Raw genomic sequence first — 21,776 nt, forward strand, 5'->3', positions numbered from 1 at the left:
TCTCATGGGTGGCGGCAATGAAAAAGAAACCTGCCATGAGCAACTACTTAAGAGGAAAAAACCAAATCAGGAAAGAAACAATTCACGATAACTCAAAGGGAAGCTCATTACTTTTCGAAGTGAGAACAGGATGTCTTAGACACGCACCTACAGAACGAGATACAACAAATAAGAAGAAGTATGTGCTTGCTGCGGCAAATCTACGGAAATGATGGAGCATATCTCTTATTAGAATGTGAAGATTTCTGCCTAGCGGTCGATTTATTCACCTCTGGCCTCCTTGAAGCCCTTGGCTTCAGCTAGAGCAGGAAGAAAGTAAACATGTGTGCAATAGAGATTAGTTGGATGCGATTGCAAGGTCGGTGGATGCAGGGAAACGACAAACAACGGAGGCGTACAAAAACAAAGTTCACAATAGGGTTTCAGAAAGTTTGGTTATGGGAATTTATCATTTTTTTAAACATACGTAGGACATTAGACAATATTGTACCAAGAGCTTGGTGGCTGTTACGACCTTGCACCGGTGCCACCACCCTTACGACATTGAGGTGGTCCCGTAGCGCTCGTCACCCGTTTCGTGACAGAGCGTTGCTAGCGAAGACTCCGAGTCAGGCGTCGGCGGGAATAACGAAAGGGATTTTATACACTATATACAGGTCATTATACAGGACAAGATCGGATCGTCACTGGGTCCGAGAGCTCACAGCAAACGCGACTGTTCCCGCACGGCGACGTCCGGCGAAAACGCGTGACACATCTCACTCCAGTCGAGCGCGGCACTGGCTCCCGGTGGGTCGGCGGATCCGGTTTTCCAGGCGGCCGCATCGCGCCTTATAATGCCCCGAGAAACCATTGTCACTCAAGCGGCCCAATACAAAGCCAGCACTCGACGGTCGTCCAAGAGGTCCAACCAGAGACCACGCTGGCCACCCGGTTCAAAGTTGGCGGGCGCGGTGACCTGCAGGCAAAGGGAGGCACGGCGCCGGGCTGTCTGGCACTTGGTTGCACGTTTGGACACGTCGCTCACCGATACTTCTCCGCACGACACCGCTGCCTGACGGCTCAGCATCTTGACTTGTCAAGGGAGAATTCGGGCGCTGTGCCTTTCGGCGCAGCCCCGGGTTTGTCCAAAGGGCGATCGCAGGATAAATTCTGCATCTTGTAGATTCGGAATCCGGGCTGGTGGTAATGGCACAACATGGCGGAACCCACCACGCCGTTCCAAAAGGGATGCTCATAGCATATGTCCACCCAACCAGAGCTGCAGCTGCTTTTTGGTCAAGTGGCGTAGACCATTCGGGCGTTGCGCGACATCACATGGAAGTTGAATTCTCTGCTACTTGTAGTTTGTGCAAGTTTCGCGAGCCAGCAAAACCAGCGCAGCACTACGCGATAACGAAACTACTGAAACACGAAATTGTGGGCACTGCGCAGTCGAGTGAAAACGAAACCCTTAGAACGCCCGCGTCGTTGTCAAGGGTAATTTCAATTAGTTCTTTTTTATAAAACCGAAATGGAACTAAACAAGTAGCATTTTAGTTCGTCTTATTATTCAATACAACGATGTTCTTTTTTTTTGCATCGAGTGGTTGAGTACTAGTGACAGAATTTAACTGAGGAGTGCATTCGTCATCGGGCAAGTGCTTGAATGTCCCTGGGGAGTCTCTAACCATGTCCTGCATTTGCCTCAATTTCTCGATCATTAAGGCTCTATTCGCGATTATATTGACGCCTCAGATATTCTCGAGCAGTAATCTATCATTTTAGCTTGACCTAACATTAATTAGTGTCCTTTAGTGTCCCTTTAACGTTGTCAACGCTTTATTCGAGAAAGTAGTCATACCCCAGTTGCGTGGCTACTTAGAACGCAATGGCATCATTAATCATGCTCAGCACGGTTTTCGTACCGCGAGATCAGCAGCTACAGCAGTTCTAGAAATAACACATAAAATATATACATCCCTAAACGAAAATGAAATCACCGCAGTTTTATTTTTAAACATGAAGGAAGCATTTGACACCGTAAGCCGTTCCATTGCAAACGCTGGAAGAACATGGCTTTTGCTGGATCCACTTAGAACTCTTTTTCTACTTACCTGTGTAATCGAAAACAACGCATTTATTTATGTAAAATTGTTTCTTCTAATTTACCATTATACAAACAGGGGTTCCTCAGGGATCAGTTATGGGTCCTGTTTTGCTCTCGCTTTGTATTAATGATCTTCCGGTCTGCCTAAAAACCGCAAAAGGTGCTATTTATGCGGATGACACAGCACTACTTCATCTCGCAAAAACAATCTTGAACATAGAATGTACCATAGAATTTGAGTTGCCATGCATCATGTTGTGCTTACAAAGACACAACGCTAAACAGTGCCAAAGCAAAGTGCTATATAGCTTTTAGATCTCGGTACAAATTCTTTGACCCAGCCTCGAATAAATTCAATTTAAATATTAGCGAACTCGAACAGGTCGGTTGTATCGAATCCCTAGGTGTTACACTTAACTGTCGCTTGAATTGGAAACCACATATAATAAACACGGGCTCAAAGCTAGCATCGGCTGGCTTTGCCTTGCTTAGAAGCAGGGATATGCTTTAGTATTTCTGTACTAGAAATAAGGTATTTTTTACTTGTTTTATTGCCACTTGAAGTACTGCTGCGTATGATGGACGTCGACTTTTGAAACTTATTTAGACCCTGTTATTCGCCTCAAGAGCTATGCGCTTAATGACGTTTCAGAACGTCTATGGACAATCTGTACAGCTGTTCAAACAACTTCACGTATCACCCTCCATGTTTGTTTGTGAAATGAAGATATGCACCACAGTTCACAACATTGTTGGAAACAATCTCCCACTTCCGATTACCCTGTTCATTTTCCCACACAGGAGCAGTAGAACTAGAAATACCTACAGGCAACGCTTGCAGCAACACCACATGGTAAAGCTATGGAATTTAGAGCCCCCGGAAATAAAAATGGCGAGCAACCTTGCATAAACTAATAAAAGATTTTATTTCACAAAGATTGAGTGGTCTTACATTGCCCAAAACGACAGTAGGCATATTCTTGAATAATTTTTCTCTTGTGCGATTACAGTTTCCGCGCACAGAACTTTGCTTGCTTTTAATATTTACGTTAGATGGTTTTGTGTGATAAAACTATTGTCTTTGTTTTATGTCGTTTTACAAAGATTAAAAAGAATGAAATTACATTATGGGGTTTTACGTGCCAAATCCACTTTCTGATTATGAGGCACGCCGTAGTGGCGGACTCCGGAAATTTGGACCACCTGCGTTTTTTAATGTCCACCTACATCTATAGGTACACGGACGTTTTCGCATTTTGCCCCCACCGAAATGCGGCCGCCTTGGCCAGGATTCGATCACGCGACCTCGTGCTTAGCACAAGTATTTTTACTTACATAATGACTCTGCGTTATAGCTTGCAATACCTTCAATGTATTGTTAGTTTTTGCTGCTACAGAGTGTACATGAATGCGGGCCCAAGCTAGCTTCGGCTATTGGCCCAACGTTTTTTGCGTACTGTATGAAGGAATGAAGTGAAGTCGCGATTTAGAGATCCCCGTTTCATTAATTCTTCACGGCACTGTGAGTTCTCACTGAGGATATGAACTGTGTGCGCTGCCTTATCTGTTAGTAAATTTAACGACATTATTTGGGTGGCGTTTTTCTGACAACTGATTTCACATCACGGTCGACGGCCCGAAAAACGCGCCGCCGCTGCTGCGTCAAAAAGTGGCGCGCGTCGGCGGCGGCCGCCGCAGCGGCAGCACCGTCGCGCGCGGGCGGCTAGCAGACGACGCCCATTGAGCGTTCCGCCAATAGCGCACGCAGAGCGGCGCATGCGTGCTCGCTGCGCGTCTATTAATAAGATGGCGTCCAAAATGTTCGGCGGTCTCTGTTGATGTTCCTACAAGTCCAAGTGACGATGGCCACCAAGCCCGTAGAGTGGGTTTCGTCGCTCATCACGCGTTTCGAAGAACAGGTAAGCCTCCCGACGGCGTCATTTTGGCACTGGGCCGGCGCGGACTGTTGACGCGGCTGCGACAGCGGCGGCTTCGGATGCCGACAGCCGTGTTTTCTGGAGGCGACCTTTGCCGCCGATCTGGCCGTTCTCCGTTCGGCGGGGCCGGCGTTACCCTACCGGCGTTCTGCCGACCTCGCATCGGGATCGCTCTCTGTTTCAGTCAGAACTGCCTGCTGCCAAACGACGTGTCGCCCCTTTTCTTTATTTTGGTTAGCGGGAGTCGCCCGCGCGTCTTCGCCGCAGGAGGAGCGCTGTGCAGCGGCGAGCGATCCATGAGGAGAAGGAAAGAGAGAGAGAGCGAAAAAAAAAAAAGTGTCGCATAGGAGCGGAAGTCGATCGGCTCGGACGCCCACACTCGCGCCCGTTTGGAAGCAGGTTTTCGTCCCGTGGCCCGCGCCCTGAAGGCGCCACAACTCGAAGACAGCGACGCATTGAGCACGCGATATCGCGGTGCGACACGCCGTCACTGCACGTTCGAGAAGTCTAGCTAGCTGGCCGGCCCGACCGAACACTGCGCGCGCCAGCCTCCGCAGCGCACACACACATATATATTTATTCTTTCTTTCCATCCCTCTTCTCTCAGACAGAGACTTCACGATCGATAAACCGGCACTCCTACTCCTCCGCGATCGTATAACGGAACACGGTCGCACAGGTGAATACCGGGATCAGACATTCGCGTGTTATTGAGGCGGCCGCTGGACGGTGGTGGCCTGCTCGTACGGCGATGCCACCGGCAGCCACAAACTGCTGGGCCAGCGTTCGGACACGAAACGACCGAAATGTATGGATCCGAACTGAAAGCGAAACAGAGCTTGTCGGCAGTTTTCGCGCGTGTCCATCGTTGTTTGCCGCAGAAACCGTGTGTGATGCCTTCGGCAGGTCTGCGCTAGCTGGGATACGCTCTGCCGAGCGCTCCGCCAGGTTCTGCACGTTTATGAATGGACGAGCACCGCGACACCGCGCGATTGCCCTCCCTTATCTGCGGCCGAAGCCGAGGCTTATAAGCCGCGGCGGCGCACGCCTGCTGGACTGCCATTTAATCGTCACTCGATCTCGATAAACCAGAGATAGAACGAAACGCCGAGTGAAACGGAATGAGATAACCACGTACGCCGGCAGTTTCCACGCAGTGTTGGGACCGGCGTGCTCTTTTATTGTGTCGGATCTTTTTCCGTTTGTGGTATTTTGCACGATGTCCACCTGACGCTGGCGCGCGATTGACGAGCCCGTAAGTAGTAAAGTCATTCACGGAGTTGCCGTAGAGGAAGGAAAAGGAAAAACGAAAGAGGCGCTATTCCGTGCGCGTGATTTTGGCAGCGCCGACCTTGGCTCGGAGCGCGTGTGCACCCATTCATCGCGCGTGGGTTGGCAGACGACGGCTGTGGGTGCATGCCTCCGGCCGTTGCTGCCGCCGCTGTGTCCGGCCGCGGTGGCGTCTGGTGCGTGCGAAGTCGCGGATTTCCCGTTGTTTTCGGTTGCGAACCGGGCCTGCATACGTTTACACGCGTGGCTGGCTGCGCTTTCGTGGTCCCTAGGTCAACACCGGCCCGTGCGCCGTGGCACTTCGAATAGGAAAATCCAGGTGTCCTTTTGTTTCGGACTTATGTAAACGGCCCCGTTGACAGCGTGTGTTTGCCTTTCTCTCACTTTTCACTTATTACGAAGCTTTACATTCACAAAAAAAAAAAGAAAAAGAACCTCTTTAACCCTGTACAATTACGAACACTTCTATTTCCTCTGCGAGTTTTCACTAGCTTTTGTATGATGTTAACTCCTTTGACAAGTATACATCGTTTTGTCATATTGCAAATAACATGAAGCCACCTTTCACAGGATGCTTGTCCTAAAGGTAACATTAGTTGGAGAAACAATGTTTAAAATCCCACTGACCTGCTGCCTGATTACAGTTTGTCAGCGTACAGAGACGATCGAGTTACGTTTAAAATAATTTATCGTCCCCTTGTGTCGTTGCTGGCAGCCTGGACTGGAGTACCTGCATTTGGCTCAGATTCTTTTGTGAAGATTACAAAATTAAATAAAATGGTCGCACTTTTCACTGCTGTGAGAGTTCTGGATATCGCTCAGACTTCTCCTCCATGTGGGGAGGCCGTGTTGGGAAAGTGAATTGCGGCTCCTTTTGTTGTTCTTCAATGTTCAGTGGGATTTAATGTTTAGCTCAAGATTTCTTGGAAGCAATGACATGCTTTGCATGAGCAGGCAATTCACCTTGTTTCTTAATTTGATTGATAAATCAATTCGATCCTAATTTGGTTGATAAATGAGTAAATATCAACAATTCAGCTTACACGTGTGAGATATAAAAAGCAACTCTCATTGTAGGTTAATTATGTTTGATATTCTTAGCAAGTCTTTCTCATCAGTCTTCTCAAAACTGTCAAATGGCCGCTATTGGAGGCTCAGTGAGGCTGATCGATCCATGACAGGACACATTTGCATTGAAAAATGTTTATGAAGGTTAATTAATGTAAACAGGATCAAGGACATATAAAACTGGAAATACAAGGTTTGAGCAAGGTCTTGCACTGTACCGATCATTGAGAATAGTTAAGTGGACAAATTGGTACGGATTCATGTTTCTTAAAGAGCAGCATGAAAATTGAGACAAGGCTAAGTGCTGAACTTTCAGCTGCTATAATTTATCAAACCACAGAACTTTATATAGGTCACATGCTATTGCACCATCCATGGCTCACACACAAAAAAAAAAGGGTGAAGGGGGGGGAGGGGGGGAGAGGTTAAAAAAAAAAAGTAGTGGTACCTACATCGCCTACACTATAGGTGATGTACACCTACACGGCTGGAGCTATCAGAGATACAAGAGCGCAGCTTTGCTTTATACGCAGGCAATTGATGGCTGTTTTGCACAATTGCTTTCATTGTGTCTTTTGATGTTTTGCACCATACAGTCCCAGTGCCAGTACAGCATCTGCACTCTGTTGAATGCCTTTAATTGTTGTGTGTGCCCAAGGAGGCGCTCATTCAAATACTTACGACGTGGCAAGCAGCTATAGTGATAAGGCGAGAGATATGTGACCAAGGCAGAACTTGCTAGTGGGAACTAGCTTGTTCCGTTTGTGGACATAATCCAGCTAGTGCAGCCTAGATTTCTTGTGGAGGTCGAACACTTCCCAGCCTGGCCAAAGTAGCTGCATCCACAAGTGAATCCCGTTTTTCTGAAATGTGATAGCATGGGATCTGTGTGAAGTTTCATTGCTTCAGTACATTTCACGAGTTGAAAGCCAGTGCTTAGTCTTGTTGTTTTGTGCATTTTTCTCGTCCTGCCTTAATTTTTGTGCTCCTTTTTAAATAGTACCTGTTATAGTGATAGCGCACGCAATTGTAATGTGGGTGGCTTATCTGAATACTAGTGCCACACTTCCTCCTGCAGTAATTTTAGATTGAAGCTCTACTGCATTTGCCGTCAGAGTCAGTTATTTTCACTTGCAAGTTTGGTGTAGTGCCATCTGTGATACTGCAACAATTAAATCTCCTATCAAACTTACTTCTCCGCTCCCAATATCGGTCTTGAAATCTTTAGGGCAGTCAGTGCCTAACAAAGTTAATTTTTAATTCATGGCGGACTTGTTTGCACGTAAAAACAATCTTTATTCACAAGGGATCTCACTCTGGGAGCATTGTTTTGGAGACAGATAAGAACAAGTTGGCTTTACAAAATTTTTGTTTTATTTGGGTTAACTGGTGACGAAATCATGCCTGTAGAAGGATCTTCAGGAACCTGATACACAGGATGCAGAATTGACTGCTGAAATGGGTAGCACAACATTTGAAAAAGTGCAGGCACTTTAAAGAATCGTGAACGGCATGGGATAAACATTTTGGTCTCGATCAACACAATTTATTGAATGAGGTAGAAATAGGGACCTTTTCCGGAAATGGACAGGGGATGTGTGGTGTCCGCATCGTAAATCAGCCACTTGGCTTGAAAGCTGCTATGGTATATGCCCGCTGTAAAAAAAAAAAAAAAAAAGAAAACCCACAAACCTGTGGCACGTGTTCTTCATTAGATAACCTTATCTAACCAGCACATGTTTTTTTCTGTGAAGCATCGCTGTTTGCGAAATGTGTGCCTGTTTTATGACGGGGCATGTGCTGTTAGTGAATCCTGGCATTTAATTTCATTTTCTATTTCTTTTTCAACTCATTTTTATGAACTTGCCTCCCGAGCTTTGACTTGCCTCATAAGTTCTTTGCTTTCTGCAGTTTTTGTTTGTTCTTATAGTACATTACATTCGAGTAGGGGTGGGCAATTGAAGTTTTGAATACGAATACCATTATTAAGTGTGTAGTATATTCAATTCGTATTTAAAAAGAACCTATTCAGTATTTTGAAATATTTGAAACTAGTCAAATATTTTGCAACTGACTGTTTAGTTCTACTTACTGTCCGCTGTCTACTAACCAAAGTATCACTAATTATCCGACATGTGACGACAAAAGGTTTTGAAGCAATGCGAATAAAATGGGTAATGCAAGCTTTGTTTTTGCTTTCATGGTGTAAGTCTACAGGGCAACCTGTGATTTTAGGTTGTAGTCGGTCATTTAGTTTTTTTGGCAATCTAGCTATGTAGCAGTCTTGTCTTTTATGCAACAATCAACCATAGGCAGAAAGTTTTCATTCTTCCAGGGGTGGGGGGGAAGGGCTGGGGCCTGACCAGCTTTCAAAACCCTGTGTGTGTGCGTGTGTGCATGCGTGTGTGTGTGTGTGTGTGTGTGTGTGTGTGTGTGTGTGTGTGTGTGTGTGTGTGTGTGTTTGATTTCTTGCACATGAAGACAGACGTCATAGTGGGAGACAGTTCAATTTCACAGCATGAGTCCTCTCCCACCACCAAGAATCTAGCGTCTCTCCGTGGTGTAATCTTCCTTCGTGTAATTATCGTATACTTCACTATCACTAATACTGCTTCGCCTTTCTGGTGAAACTGCAGCCTCTCTGTCTTTTTTTTTTTGTGTGTGAGTCTGAGTATAAGCGCTCCTGCACATGACTGCTGTTGATTCTGATTACGAGTGAATCCGTCTCGGCCTCATTTCGTTTACTGAGTGAATTATACAGGGTGCCCCAACTATCATGCACTATGACTTAAAGAAAGAGCAGTTGCGTTACTCGAAAAAACTTATTGCATATCGTTTCCAGTACAGTGGAGTAGCTGCCAGTAATTCATTTGTTCGTGAAATTTAATTTTACAATTGCAATTAATTATCTAATTTGTGAAGTACTGTCCTAACTATCGAAGTATCAACGAAGCATTTGTAAGCACCCTCAAGTGACATCTAACTGCTGTGTTTTCAGCAATGCACTAATTGCGTGCAATTTTTTGCACGCAAACAAACCTCACAAAATATAAAAAACACCACGTGGCTCCACTCCTACCCGCATCGTTAAGCAGCACCCTCGAATGAGCTGATTGAAAGCAACTGCATTGCCTGTCGCAAACCCGAAGCTACAGCGCATCCCCTTGATAATTGTACGGAAGGAGCGCCAACAGCAGGTCTTTGCAGCTATTCCTTCCTCTAAACGCCACACTCATTATCCGTCTCTCAAGGCTGACTGATCACATTGATAACAAGATCCCCTTGATAACACAGCCGAAGCGCTGCACTGACCACGCACGAAATGCGAAAAGCAATATAAAAGGCATAGCATGTTTTAAAATCCTGGTTTTGCTCGAACCGCATTGACAGAGTGCACGCCCAGCAATATTTTGCACTAGAAACTTGCTTCAGACCAAAGCCAAATTAAAGTGACGGTCTTATTTTTCGTGAGAGTGTATACGCGCTGCAAAAGCAGGTTCGTGACAAAAAATAAAAGCGAAACATACAGACCGGGAAGCGACCCACGTGTAGAGAAAAGGCAATACGGATGCATTCAAGAAAGTAAATAATCACTTCTAAGTGAGCCAAATTGGCAATCGGGATGCCTGTGCAAAAACAAAAGAATAAACATAAACAACAAAAATACATCAGATTTCAGTGCACCCTTATTATGTATGAATTCGTAAATGTCGTTGAACACCAGCTGCTGCCTAGAGGACATGTTTGAATGGGCCTCCTTCTGCAGCTATGCAGTACTGAGTCCGCTTTATCACATCTTCAGTGGCTTTCTTTATGACCGACGCTCGAATTCCGTGGTAGACATCCGTTATCCTTGTCTTGAGCTAATCTGACATCCGTGTCGATCGTGTAAGCACGATCTTTCACATAACCCCAAAGAAAGAGGTCAGGTGATCTAGCTGGTCAATTTACGGGCCTGTGCCTTCCAAGCTATTGTGCATGAAAAGTTGCATCCAGCCCGTTTCGTGTTTGGCTGCTTCTTTCTGCCAGTGCTCCATCTTGTTGATACCACAGAAGTGGAAGACGTGGCAGCGGGACTTCTCTGAGAAACTCATCTACCACTCCTTCAAAGATTTCTTCCGCGTAACACTGTCGAGTCAGTGTGTGATCGAAGAAGATGGGACCGATTATAGCACCGGCCTAAATTCCGCACCACACATTGAACAACCACCAGTACTGGTGGCGAGTACGCTTTACCCAGTGTAAATTGGAGTCACTCTAATAGTGTGCATTATGCAAATTTACGTGGGCGTTTCTGCAGTTCGAGAAATCTAGACGATTCTGCAAGTCCCTATCTTCCAAGCATTGATGCTGGTTAAGGTAGTATAAGTGCAAGCCCGAGTGATATAGAATCGACTTGGAAATTGGTACCTGGTCGACCACATGCCACACCCTAGTATGAGGGTTTGAGGCCATAAATGCTAGAATATCCGTGCGTAGGCTAGGACTCAAAGATGGAGTCCTAAGCTGCTGTTTCTTGAAGCTGCTGTTAGTCTCAGATTTTCATCATTTCTGATAATAGTCGACGCATTTGGTCTACTGTCACAATTCCATGACTCATATATATTTGTGGCCTTCCCCTTGTCTTTTGCAGCTCCCAAGACAAGGATCATTTTTACTTTCTGCTCATTAGAGAAAGACATGGCGACTGCGATGAAACAAAACACACCTTTAAACATTAGCACTGATGGTGTCAATTCACTTTTGTGGTGATGGGTGTTGTGGCGAAAGAAAGAACCACCCGTGCACTTTATCGACGCTAGGACAACAGCTATCACAGCTTGTTTCCAACTAACACTAAACGTGATGTGTTACTTTGGCTGAGGCGCAGCTGGTAAGGCGCTAACTCAATCACAGTGTTTTGTAGCAAAGCTGTATGGCTAGCCAATTCATCCGTCCATCCATCCGTCTGTCACCTGTGCACTGAAAACTCCTCCGGCGCAACCTCATGCCAATGCACGAAAAAGCGAAAGACAGGCGCGCGATTGGCTGTGCCAGTAGTGATGTCATTGCTCTCCATCGCAGCTGGGCGGGCACGCAGCAGTTTCTCTCCGGCTCCGAAATGGGTAGGCCATGCGTCATACATACTCCTGAGGATCAGGCAGCCTTCAATTAGCAAAGCTGCGAGCAGAACCGGGACTGATCCCGATCTTGCAGCCCGAGCACAAGAACAGGCTCGTGCAACCGAGCACAAACAGCAGCTTTGTACTTAGGATCCGGGAGCTTACCAAGCCATCAGTTAATGAACCGTCAAGATTAACCGAGTGATAAACACCGGGGCCGCACATTTGAGCTTCGTGGTTAACCATCTGTACGAAGTGCTTGGGCGGTGATTTTTTTTCTTTATTTCTTTCATTTCATTCTAGCTAACTCAGAAGGAGCCTGTTTGAGGGCGCTGCGTTGAGGGTGCAGTCACGGGTCATTCACCATATTTCGCAGGGTTTATTTATCAGTCAGAAAAACTTAGTATGCAATTAGTACATCGCTGAAAATACCGTAGTTAGATATCCCTTGGCTGTGCCTACAAATGCCTCTTTGACACCTTGATAATTATGATAGTATGTCTCGAGTTAGATAATTAATTACAATTACCTAATTAAATCTCAGTAATGAAAAAAACTGGCAGCTACTTCACTGTACGGGAAACAGTGTGCACTATGTTTTATTTGAGTAACACATTGCTTTTTAAAAAAGATTTGGTGCATGATAGTTAATTGGGACACTCCATATATTTATGACCTCTGCATGCAAGTGACGATGATTCCATCCCTAATAAATGTTGTAAATTATTAGAAGTGTTTTTTGAATGAGTTGTTAGCATTGCTTACTGGACAAAGAAACAATGCTGAGACATATCACTCATGTGCATTTCACACGCTGTTGATAAAAGACTCTGCCGAAGGAGTCACTAAAGTCTACAGGTTTCTTTTAGGGTCAGAAAGCATGCAAAGCATTTTGAAGCGAGGTGAACATACAGCAACATTTTAATTCTCTAGGCATAAGCTATCCATACCTTTATAAATAATTGTTAATTGGCTACCTCCTTCTCTTTAAAAATATAATAAACATTGTCCTGTGTATGTATTTAAATATATTCGGTATGTGCATGGTGTTTACAGTGGAAATTTAAAACAATTTTGAAGTGAGAAAATACGGATGAGGCAGCCGCCGCTGGTACTTCCAGTGCGCTTGTTCTCCTTTTGTCAGGATTTGCAGAAATAAGCAAAGTATGAATTAAAAACTGTGCATGTCCGTGCCAACAATGATGCACTAGGCTATTAGCCACAATAAAATTTTAAGGGAAAAGGCCGAGGCAAATCAAAAGAAACCTCTAATGACGTGGGTTACAAAACTCTGGCAATGACATGTTACGAGGGTGGGAGGCAGGCTTTGGCATCAACGGGGGGGTCTCAGCTCCCCCCTGGAAACCTGTGGCGGGTCCTAGAGCGCCCCCCCCCCCTCCCCAATAGTTGGCACCTATGCAATGAGCAATGTTTTTTTTTTTTCAACCCCTGCAGCAAGCTCTTTTACATGTGTCTTGGGCACACAAGTCCTTCAGGAAGTTTTTTTGATACAAAAGTGTCAAATGTCTGATGGAGTGCTTAAAGAAAGAAAAAAGCTGTCATCTGGCGCCTTTAGAAGCCTAAATTCCCATTGGCTGCGATGCCACAGCATGAGCGCGCCTTGACAGAGCACAGTGAGTGAGTGAAACGGGACACAACGCACCAGGTGTTGTATGAGAGGAGGGGGCATCGTCACGAAGCTATAATACTATCTCTGTAGTTCCTTGCAGCACTGTGGTAGCTACACGAATTCTTAACCAATAGGCAGGCCGAATGCCCCTCGAGATGGGCTCATCCATGCCGCGTCGTCTACTCGGCGTCTGCTTGCCATCCTGTTGGTACATGCCCCATGGTTGGTGGGTTGAGGAAAAAATGTTTTGACGCCATAACCATAAGCTCCGTTTACATGGATGCGACAGTGGGGCTTCGCTTCAGCTGTATGCTTTCTTTGCAGTTACCTTGTGACCTCCTTAGCAAGTAGTACGGGTGAATGGCCTCATAAATGTTCCCCTGCAGCACAGCGTGTCTGCTCAGCATCTACTTGGCGTTTTCTTGCTATTGTCATCTTACCATGTTAGAGCGGGGCAGTAAATTAATGATGCAGTGAACAACTAGTCCTTTATAGGGTTCCGAGTCGTAAACGCATCAGCAGTGTTAATGGTGTAGCACCATCTGCTAACTAGAAATCAAACCAGTTTTATGGCTCGGCACCGTGTCTGTCGTCCCAGCAGCATGAAAACAAACAGTCGATCACAATAATTACGACAAAACATACCCAATGATATGACCTCATCTTGAGACAAGACTTAGCGATGACGGAGTTCACCACTTGTTTCTTACTTACAGGGCGGAGAGCCAGTAAGAAGCGCGAATTCAGATTGGAGCGGGTAGTCGGTGCTGTAAGGGTGCTGCCATGTTGCTACATATAGTTGATCACAGTTAGGGTGGCTATTACGATTATTCACGGTAACTGCCACAGTAATTCTCAGTACACGACGGGCATGCGCAAAGACCATGACATGTCCCGTATTGCTGTACCGTATCTTGTAGCGAGCAAGAATAAAACTTTCTAGTGCAGCCAATAATCAGTCAGTTACGCACGGAACCATACACCGCTGCGCAAGAATATTGCCTGTGTACGCCTCGTACTAGAGGCAGTGCTGTAAGGTAGTAGAGAGATGGAGTATTGACCCTTTTTGCAGTAATCCCGTGGATCTTGCCATGTTTGATCACATGGCGATGCGTCGATTGCTTGCCTCAACTGCCTCCATGTTTACAGTGGGTGTGCATGATGCTGGTGCGGCTTAGCGCACCTCAGTTTTGGGAGATATCATAGACGGTGTCTGGGTGGACGACACGAAGCTTTGGCCACAGCTTCAGAGAACATGCAAAAGCTATTTCGGAGCTGATTAAGCTATGTCCATACTGGGCGAGCAGCATATGTGGGGCTTGTTTTAAAAGCGAGGCAAATATGTATTCCAAGCTATCCAAACTTTCCGCTCATGAATTGAATCAGGATTAGTGTGTTTTGCTCTTCCTTCTTTATTTGGCAAAGATTTTGAAGCAGCAGCTTGCCACATTTCTGACTCAGTAAATTTAGTCGGTGCAGTCTCTATCTGATTATTTTCTGCCAATCGCTCATGAGTCTGCTTGCTTACTCTTGTGGACCATCACGAAACATTCAGCTTTGACCATTCGTGCGCTGTTGGTGTAGTCCATCATTTATTGAAGAAGTAAAACCAAGGACACCGACCAACATAGAAGTGCTAAAAAATGAAAAAATCTAAAAGACGTTTCGGCTTCGCTACGGAAGCCTTGTTCACAATGGGAACAAGGCTCCCATTGTGAACAAGGCTTCCGTAGCGAAGCCGAAACGTCTTTTAGATTTTTTTCATTTTTTAGCACTTCTATGTTGGTCGGTGTCCTTGGTTTTACTTCTTCAATGCTTCATCCCGACCAGACGGGCTTCCGTCGAACCCTCGATTTCATCCATCATTTATTGTGCATATATGATGCATATATATTCAAGTGTGCACCCATTCACTTGTTGACATGTTGGCGATAGAGTGGGTGGGAGATTCGATGCCACTTGGGTGTAGATGTGTGTAGGTACTGTGCGTGAAACATACTATGACAGAAAGTGGCGCTACTCCCTTTGTCATTGTTTAATGAGCACTACTCACTCTTGCCGACCTTCTGAAACTGAAGCACTTTCTTTGAAGGTTAGTGATACAACTCTGGTGGATGAGCAAATTTCTGTATCCTCAAAGAAAGCGTACATCTCGGAGTAACAGTAACACAAACGGACAGTTGCAGCAGCGGTCTGCGAAATTGGCTACACATATTCATTCCATTCCTTAATATGCCTGTCACTATTTTTTCAGCCAACTACTGTACACACCTTTAATGCACACAATTCACAATTCAATCTGGCATGATTGGAGCACAGTGCATTAGCGAAAACTCAGTTGCATTTCTGGCAGCTGATCGCACAGAAGCAAGGTGACGTGGTAGTGCTGTGCTGTTGCTGAGGCGAGGTGCGGTGCACCACGAAAAGCACAGTCTTGTTTCTTTAGAACGAACTGCTCTGCAAGAAGGGTCACTAGGTTGAAGCCCCTCAATAAAAATTTATTTAGGGGCTTTACAATAGGTCACCCTCTCTTTTGCTTTGGAAGCCTGTGTTATCGACGCGTCCCTTGTGCATGCAAGCCTTCGCCTGCATTCTAACTGTGCCTCCGTAAGGCCAGATCAAAACGCATCAATCGTCTCAACGTGCTCGCTTGCCTGCGAGGAGTTCATAGCTCGAACTGCTCAGCACCGTTCAATTGGACATTAATGCTTTTGCATTCACAACTCGTAAGAAGGGCTTAGGTGTCCTCAGATATTATTTTCCACAATTTCTGGTATTTTTTTTCGGCAACCACTTATTTGCTGTTTTTGCAAAGCTAGTAATACACCAGCAGCCATTCTTTCTTGGAGAGTTTGTTTGCAACCAGGTTCTAATGTTTTTGAGAGGCTGTTCATGCAGTTTTACTCGTTGCAAATAGTGATCTTGTGTTTAAAACTACTCATTTGGCCCTTATAGCCAATTTTTTTTGCACTTGTCAGTACATGCGTGGTACCTTAGTAATAGTCAGTACCGGGGTAATTGCTCTGAAATAAATATCCTGCATTTGACTCATCCAATTTGAAATTCAGTGCTTACTATACGTATCCGAAAAAGTCGACATTCACTCACCTCTACGTTCCAGCCATTCCACGAATGACACATCTCTATAGAGCGGGATAGGCTTGTCAAGCACACTGTCATAGCTTGGTGGCTGTGGCATTCTGCTGCTGAGTTCAAAGTTGTGGGTTCAGTTCTGGCTGCCGCGACTGCACTTCCATGGAAGCAACCATGGAGGCAGGAAAGAATAGGAGAGATTATTTGGGCAGCAAGATTGAAGAGAAATGTGTCGGCTCAATATGTTATGATTACATCAAAGCACGTGGTACATTTTAATTCTCCCACTCTGTGTCCAAAGCTACCGGAGGGCAGCCAAACGAGCGTGCTTCGATTAGAGACTAGCAGGAAGCAAACATTCCCAGCCAATATGCTGAGCGGTCACGTGTTGGGCCAATACTGTGAGGAAAAAAGCAAAGGGAATGGCTTCTCATAGAGTTTCTTTGCCAAAGTTTGGCTTCGTGATGCAAAGCTCTTTCCATGTTCATTTCCTTCCTTGATGAAGCAAATTACACAAAAGTGCTCTGCTCGTGTACTTAGAATTAGGTTCATGTTAAAAGAACCCTAGGTGATTGAAATTGAATTGGGAGTCCTCCACTGCTATGCGCTTTATATTCAGAACATGGTTTTGGCATGTAACCCTCCAGGATTTGTTTGATTATCTTAATGATTGGCTTCTAGGTCTGCACTCTCGCTATAAGGACCAACAACAAGGCTTCCCTGTTAACTTAGTTCAATTGAATTGCGCCTTGTTCTTGATCTCGTGTTACCATATTATTGAGGACATGAGCGTCATGGACAGGTCATGCACACCGACATAATGAAATTGCTGCATGTAAATGTTCAACGGACACTAAAGAGATAAAAATTATTTGAGCTGTTGCTAAATTTCCCTTCTGAAATACCAAGAAAGCCACTCTTACTGTGAAAGGAGGCTTGGCAAACCATCAGAGACACAAAAATAAAAGGCACAAGGTAACACCACTTCAAAGTTTTTACACCAACTCGCTGCGATGTCATGGCCTACTTGGGCCTACATTGCCTCCGCGACTCAAGTAGTCCCGCTAAAAAACCGTGCTTCTCGGTATAAATAAAGACTTTTCTATTTTGATGACTTGTTTAGTGGAGCTCTCGTGATTGCAATGCTACAGCACGTGATGGATCGCGAGGGAAAAATGACCCTGTGCCCTGCACGGGCGGCCATCTTTTCCATCAGCAGGGTCATCGGCCGTCCGGCCCGTGACGTCATTCTATAGAGTGTGTGCCCATTGGTGGAGGCTTGTGTGCATCTGCCTTGGAGGAGTAAACGCCCCTTTTTTCTGAAATTGTACCTGACTGTAGATGTTGCCAGACGCTTTGAAGGTGCTTCCAGCGCATGACTGCACGTATCATGGCCTCCATGTGAAAATTTCAGTTGTTGTTTGGTGTTCACTCATCCTTAGCTGCGTGTTTGGATGCCAAAAATGTGATACAGCGGGACAAATTTTAGTTTTGTGATCCACTTAATCTCATTGATGAGGTGCACCGATCTTCAACTGGACTTGAGTGATAATTGCAGTATACGGCCTCCAAGAAGATTGGTTCGCATTGCACAAAAGAGCTGGAAGCCACTTAGCAGTGATTGGACACCACATACTATGTGTGCACATGATTATTGCGCCTGCCGCAGCAAGTAGCTGGCTTTGTTCCCGAACCATCTAATCGTAACACTGGGATGCATCTAGTTCATCAGAACATAGTATTGGGTTTAGTTAAGTGGGACTATCAGGACGCATCTAGTTAGACGGAACATAGTGATGCGTATAGCTTAGTTTAGTGCAACATGAAGAATGCATCTAGTTAGCTTTTGCACTGTTTCGCAGAAAAGCTGACCATGTGCCTCTTAGTGCTTATTTTATGATCACTCATGTATAAGGTAAATCAATGCGGTTCCATGCAGTACAGCACATTGAATAAGAATTCAAAAAGTACCAAGTCAAATTTCTCTAGCAATATTTGCTATCGCAATCGGTTGGCACATTTCTCCATAAACAGCTGTACCATGCAGGTTGCGTTGTGAAATTCAGTCCCATTTCCTGCTGATGTCGCTTTGAAAGAAAGGTCCCAAACTCTGTGCTCTTTATTTCTTGAAGCTCCCATGCCGGAGTGGGCCTCAGACGACTCACTCCCGCATCAACGTCGAGCAGAACAAGGAATGCCTCATCAACATCAGCAAGCACAAGTTCTCCCTGGTCATCTCGGGACTCACCAAGATTCTCCACTCAGTCAATGATGTGGTTAGTCTCTTTTTATTTATTGCTTTTTAAAAATTTCTTGCTGCTGTGTGACTGCAGATCGTCGTACACTGTTGGGAACGATAGTTGTGGAGAAATGGCAGCTGGACCTTTCGTTGAGATTGCTGGTCTGCGGGAATACAACAATTTGCAACTTAATTCAGGCCTGGTCATTCTTAGATTCATTTGACGTAATGGGCGCCACTGTATTCTTTTGCTCGAAAGATCTAAATCACTTGCTTTAGTGTGTCTCCACTCAGTTGTGATCCTCATTCTCTCGGCATACTATTGAAGATCCATATTTTTTCTGTTATGTGGAAGCAGTGTCCTTTTAAAGCAAAGATCAATTCTGTGAAAAGTGTTTGTTGTGTCTACTTATGAATGGCACGAATAATCTCTGGCTGAGCAGAATTGCCTTGGCCTCTGGTGAGCTAGGTGTGGCCACAGGTGTAAAGCAGGATTGCTTTGTCAAAATGTCAGGATTGTGTCGCCCATACACCGTTTTTGGTGGACCAACAATGAAAACTCGTGCTGTCCTAAACTTGAAAACAGTGACAGAAGGCATGGTCTGGAGTAAACAAATGGCATTGTTCAACACCCGCCAGTAGAAAAGGCCTCTTGTTGTACGAGAAAGTGCAGCCAGCTGCAGAAGCTTACCGGACCCGGTATTTGCGAAAATCTAGAATTCCCACACTGCCTGGCCACACAGCCTCAAATTCAAAGTTTCATTCTGTCATAGCTTTTGTGGCGCACAGAGTGATCCATTGAAATGGAAGTGCCATGCCTTAACTGAGTATAAATTCGCATTTTCTATGTAACTTGTAATCTTTTGTGGCCGGCTGTTAGCCGAGTTGATGTCTGTACAGGCCTGCATGAGTGCATGGATTATCCTTTGCAAAAATGTTTCAAAAGCCGTGTAAATTCATGATTTAAATTTTTTTTTTCAGTTATGCTTTGCGTGCTTGAAGGAAGGGACTCGTGGTGGGAATTCAATGTCAAGCTGGTTTATAGCACTTTTTTTTGGGTGACCTTTCCTATGAAAATGAAGGCGTGTGCTAGGTAGTGCATGCAGACATGCTTTAGAGTGCTGATAAAACAGCATCCAAATTTAAAAGCGATGCACCAATTCTGCGTGCCGCTTATCGCTGGAACACTCCCTCGATTCAGATTTGCCACTTTTACAAATGCTACATGTTCTAGGAGCATCTGGTATTGGACAAACGTATATATTGCTCACAATGCTTAAATGTGGACTTGCGTGAGGACCAGTGGAATGCAAGTTTTGATGCGACATCGTTGCTTGCCCATTTTTACATCTTGTTTTTGATAGCCCAAGGCTGAGAACGCTTTTGTTGTACTCACATATATGTTTTTTTCACCCTGACAATCCTTGCATGTGCAGTTTGTCTACCAGAGGTCGCACAGTCCAATCCAGCCAGAGTTCGAGAAGAACTTCTATGAGTCACAGCTCATTGTGCTGGACACACTCGAGAAATGCCTCAGCAGGGTCAGTGTTGCTTTGCACTACTGTGCTTGCTTGCTCGCTTAATTTTTTTTTTTTGAACTTTTTTTTTCTGTTTTTCTTCTTTGGTTCTGCTGCGCTTGTTTGGATTTTTTTCATCCTTTTGCCCATGTCCGGGTTTTGATTATTTTGTGACTGGGCTTATCAAGCAGAGCAATGATTTTCGATATGTTGCATTTGTGAGGAATTGTGTGTGTAGTTTTTTAACACAACACGTCATACCGTAGCACCTGTGTGCACTGACTGATCTGGTGGAATGGTAGCACTTTGATTGAGCAGTTCCAGTAATAGTGGTTCTTCCGAGTTGATGGGAATAAAAATATCTGAGAGTTGTGAACTTTGAATTATCGGATTAAATACTGAAATCTTATTAATGTTCACTTTCTATAGAACAAAGGGTGGAACAGCTGGGTGGTTTGATGAAGTTAGGAAATTTGCAGGCGGGCTCAGTGTTGTGAGTGCAGAAGTGCTGGCATCTCTCGAAAGGGGCAGTGCCACGGGCCCCCCTCCGAATCCGCTAGTAGCTTGATGGCAGATGGATTGGCACAGTTCAGTTTTGGCTGCAAAGTGTAGTGGCAGCAGTATGTGAATGAAAAGAAGAGCCATGTGTTGGCAGTGTGTTTTATGACAGTCAATGGCAGAAGTTTTTTTTAAACCTGCTCTGCATCAGAGCAATTGTTACTATGTTGTTTTGACTGGAGCTGCCGAAGCTGCAGGAAGTACACAGCTATGTCTCAACCACTGCCTAGTGATCACCCATGTCCCAAGTCGTACAGCACTCTGAAAGCTTTAGCTCAAACAAGGCTTGCTGGCATGTGTGCCAAAGCTGAGTGAAAAGAGTGTGCTGTATTTTTCTGTTTCTCTTTTGAATCTAGAGGGGCACTAACTAGGTGACACTGAGTCTGCTGAAACTAGTGAAGTATTTTTCTGAGGCTGGTGGTGTAATGTAACGCGCTTGTTTATTGATGAACAATCAACTAGTTACAAGCAAACACTGCCAGAAATCTACAATGTCATGAAGCTCTAGTGGGACAGATTTGAGGCGGCATGGCTACCTGTCTCTGCATTTTGCTTTCTTTTTTTTTTCTGGTTACCAGATTTCTGCTTACGGTACAGCCGACTTTTTTTTTTGCGGTACATTAAAATCAGAACTGTTTGAGTTAATGTTCCTCTCGAGTGTCACTTTAAGATCTCTGGAATGCCCTAGTTGAAAAAAAAGTCATCACTGCTGCATGCTGTATTGTGTGGCTGTCTGCGCATGTGTGGCTAGCGTGTCCATGCCAGTTGCATGCTGTCTCAGTGTCTCACGCAATCGGGGGTCTATCTCTACGACTGGGTGCGGGGACCTCATTCTCAACCGTAGATCTCTGCAACTCCACTTCCACAGCAACCCAAGGAGACAACGCGGTATGACGAGACCATGAACGTCAAGGCACTGCTCCGCGAGCTCTGCCAGGTAAGTTGATGCCCGAGATTTTTTTCCTCTTCTCTGCGTTGTATACGTGACCTTCAGGAGCAGTGTCTGTAGGCTCAGCCAGCATTGTTTTCATTGATTTCACAGTTGTTATGTGTCACGCCAGAATGGTTGCTGTAGCGGACAGAAATGGTAGAGGTGCATCTTGTGGCAAGCTGCGGCACAATGTTTGATTTGTGCTATGCTTAGTTGACTCTCATTGCGTTGCTTGCAGTTCTGAAATGATGTTGTAATGCTGCTGTTTCTCGCAAAGGTGATCAAGTTCTGAGAAAGCTCTGGTTCGTGAAAGAAATGTTGC

General features: G+C 45.1%; 1 protein-coding gene across 6 annotated transcripts in view; it reads left to right on the forward strand.

Moving 5' to 3' along the window:
- The first annotated feature begins 3,839 nt into the window (after nucleotides 1–3,839).
- The window catches only part of Nf1 (neurofibromin 1), a 175,105-nt gene continuing 157,168 nt past the window's right edge, over nucleotides 3,840–21,776 (forward strand). For 2 of the 6 annotated variants that reach the window (XM_065431661.1, XM_065431663.1), the window contains exons 1-4: nucleotides 3,840–4,008; nucleotides 18,342–18,485; nucleotides 19,885–19,989; nucleotides 21,368–21,460. In XM_065431661.1, the coding sequence (XP_065287733.1) occupies nucleotides 3,928–4,008; nucleotides 18,342–18,485; nucleotides 19,885–19,989; nucleotides 21,368–21,460 (423 nt within the window). In that variant the 5' untranslated portion in view covers nucleotides 3,840–3,927. The remainder of the gene's footprint in view (nucleotides 4,009–18,341; nucleotides 18,486–19,884; nucleotides 19,990–21,367; nucleotides 21,461–21,776) is intronic. The other 4 variants (XM_065431664.1, XM_065431665.1, XM_065431662.1 and 1 more) reach the window with 3 other exon arrangements.

Source organism: Dermacentor albipictus, chromosome 2, assembly GCF_038994185.2.
Source record: "Dermacentor albipictus isolate Rhodes 1998 colony chromosome 2, USDA_Dalb.pri_finalv2, whole genome shotgun sequence".
Lineage (NCBI taxonomy): Eukaryota > Metazoa > Arthropoda > Arachnida > Ixodida > Ixodidae > Dermacentor > Dermacentor albipictus.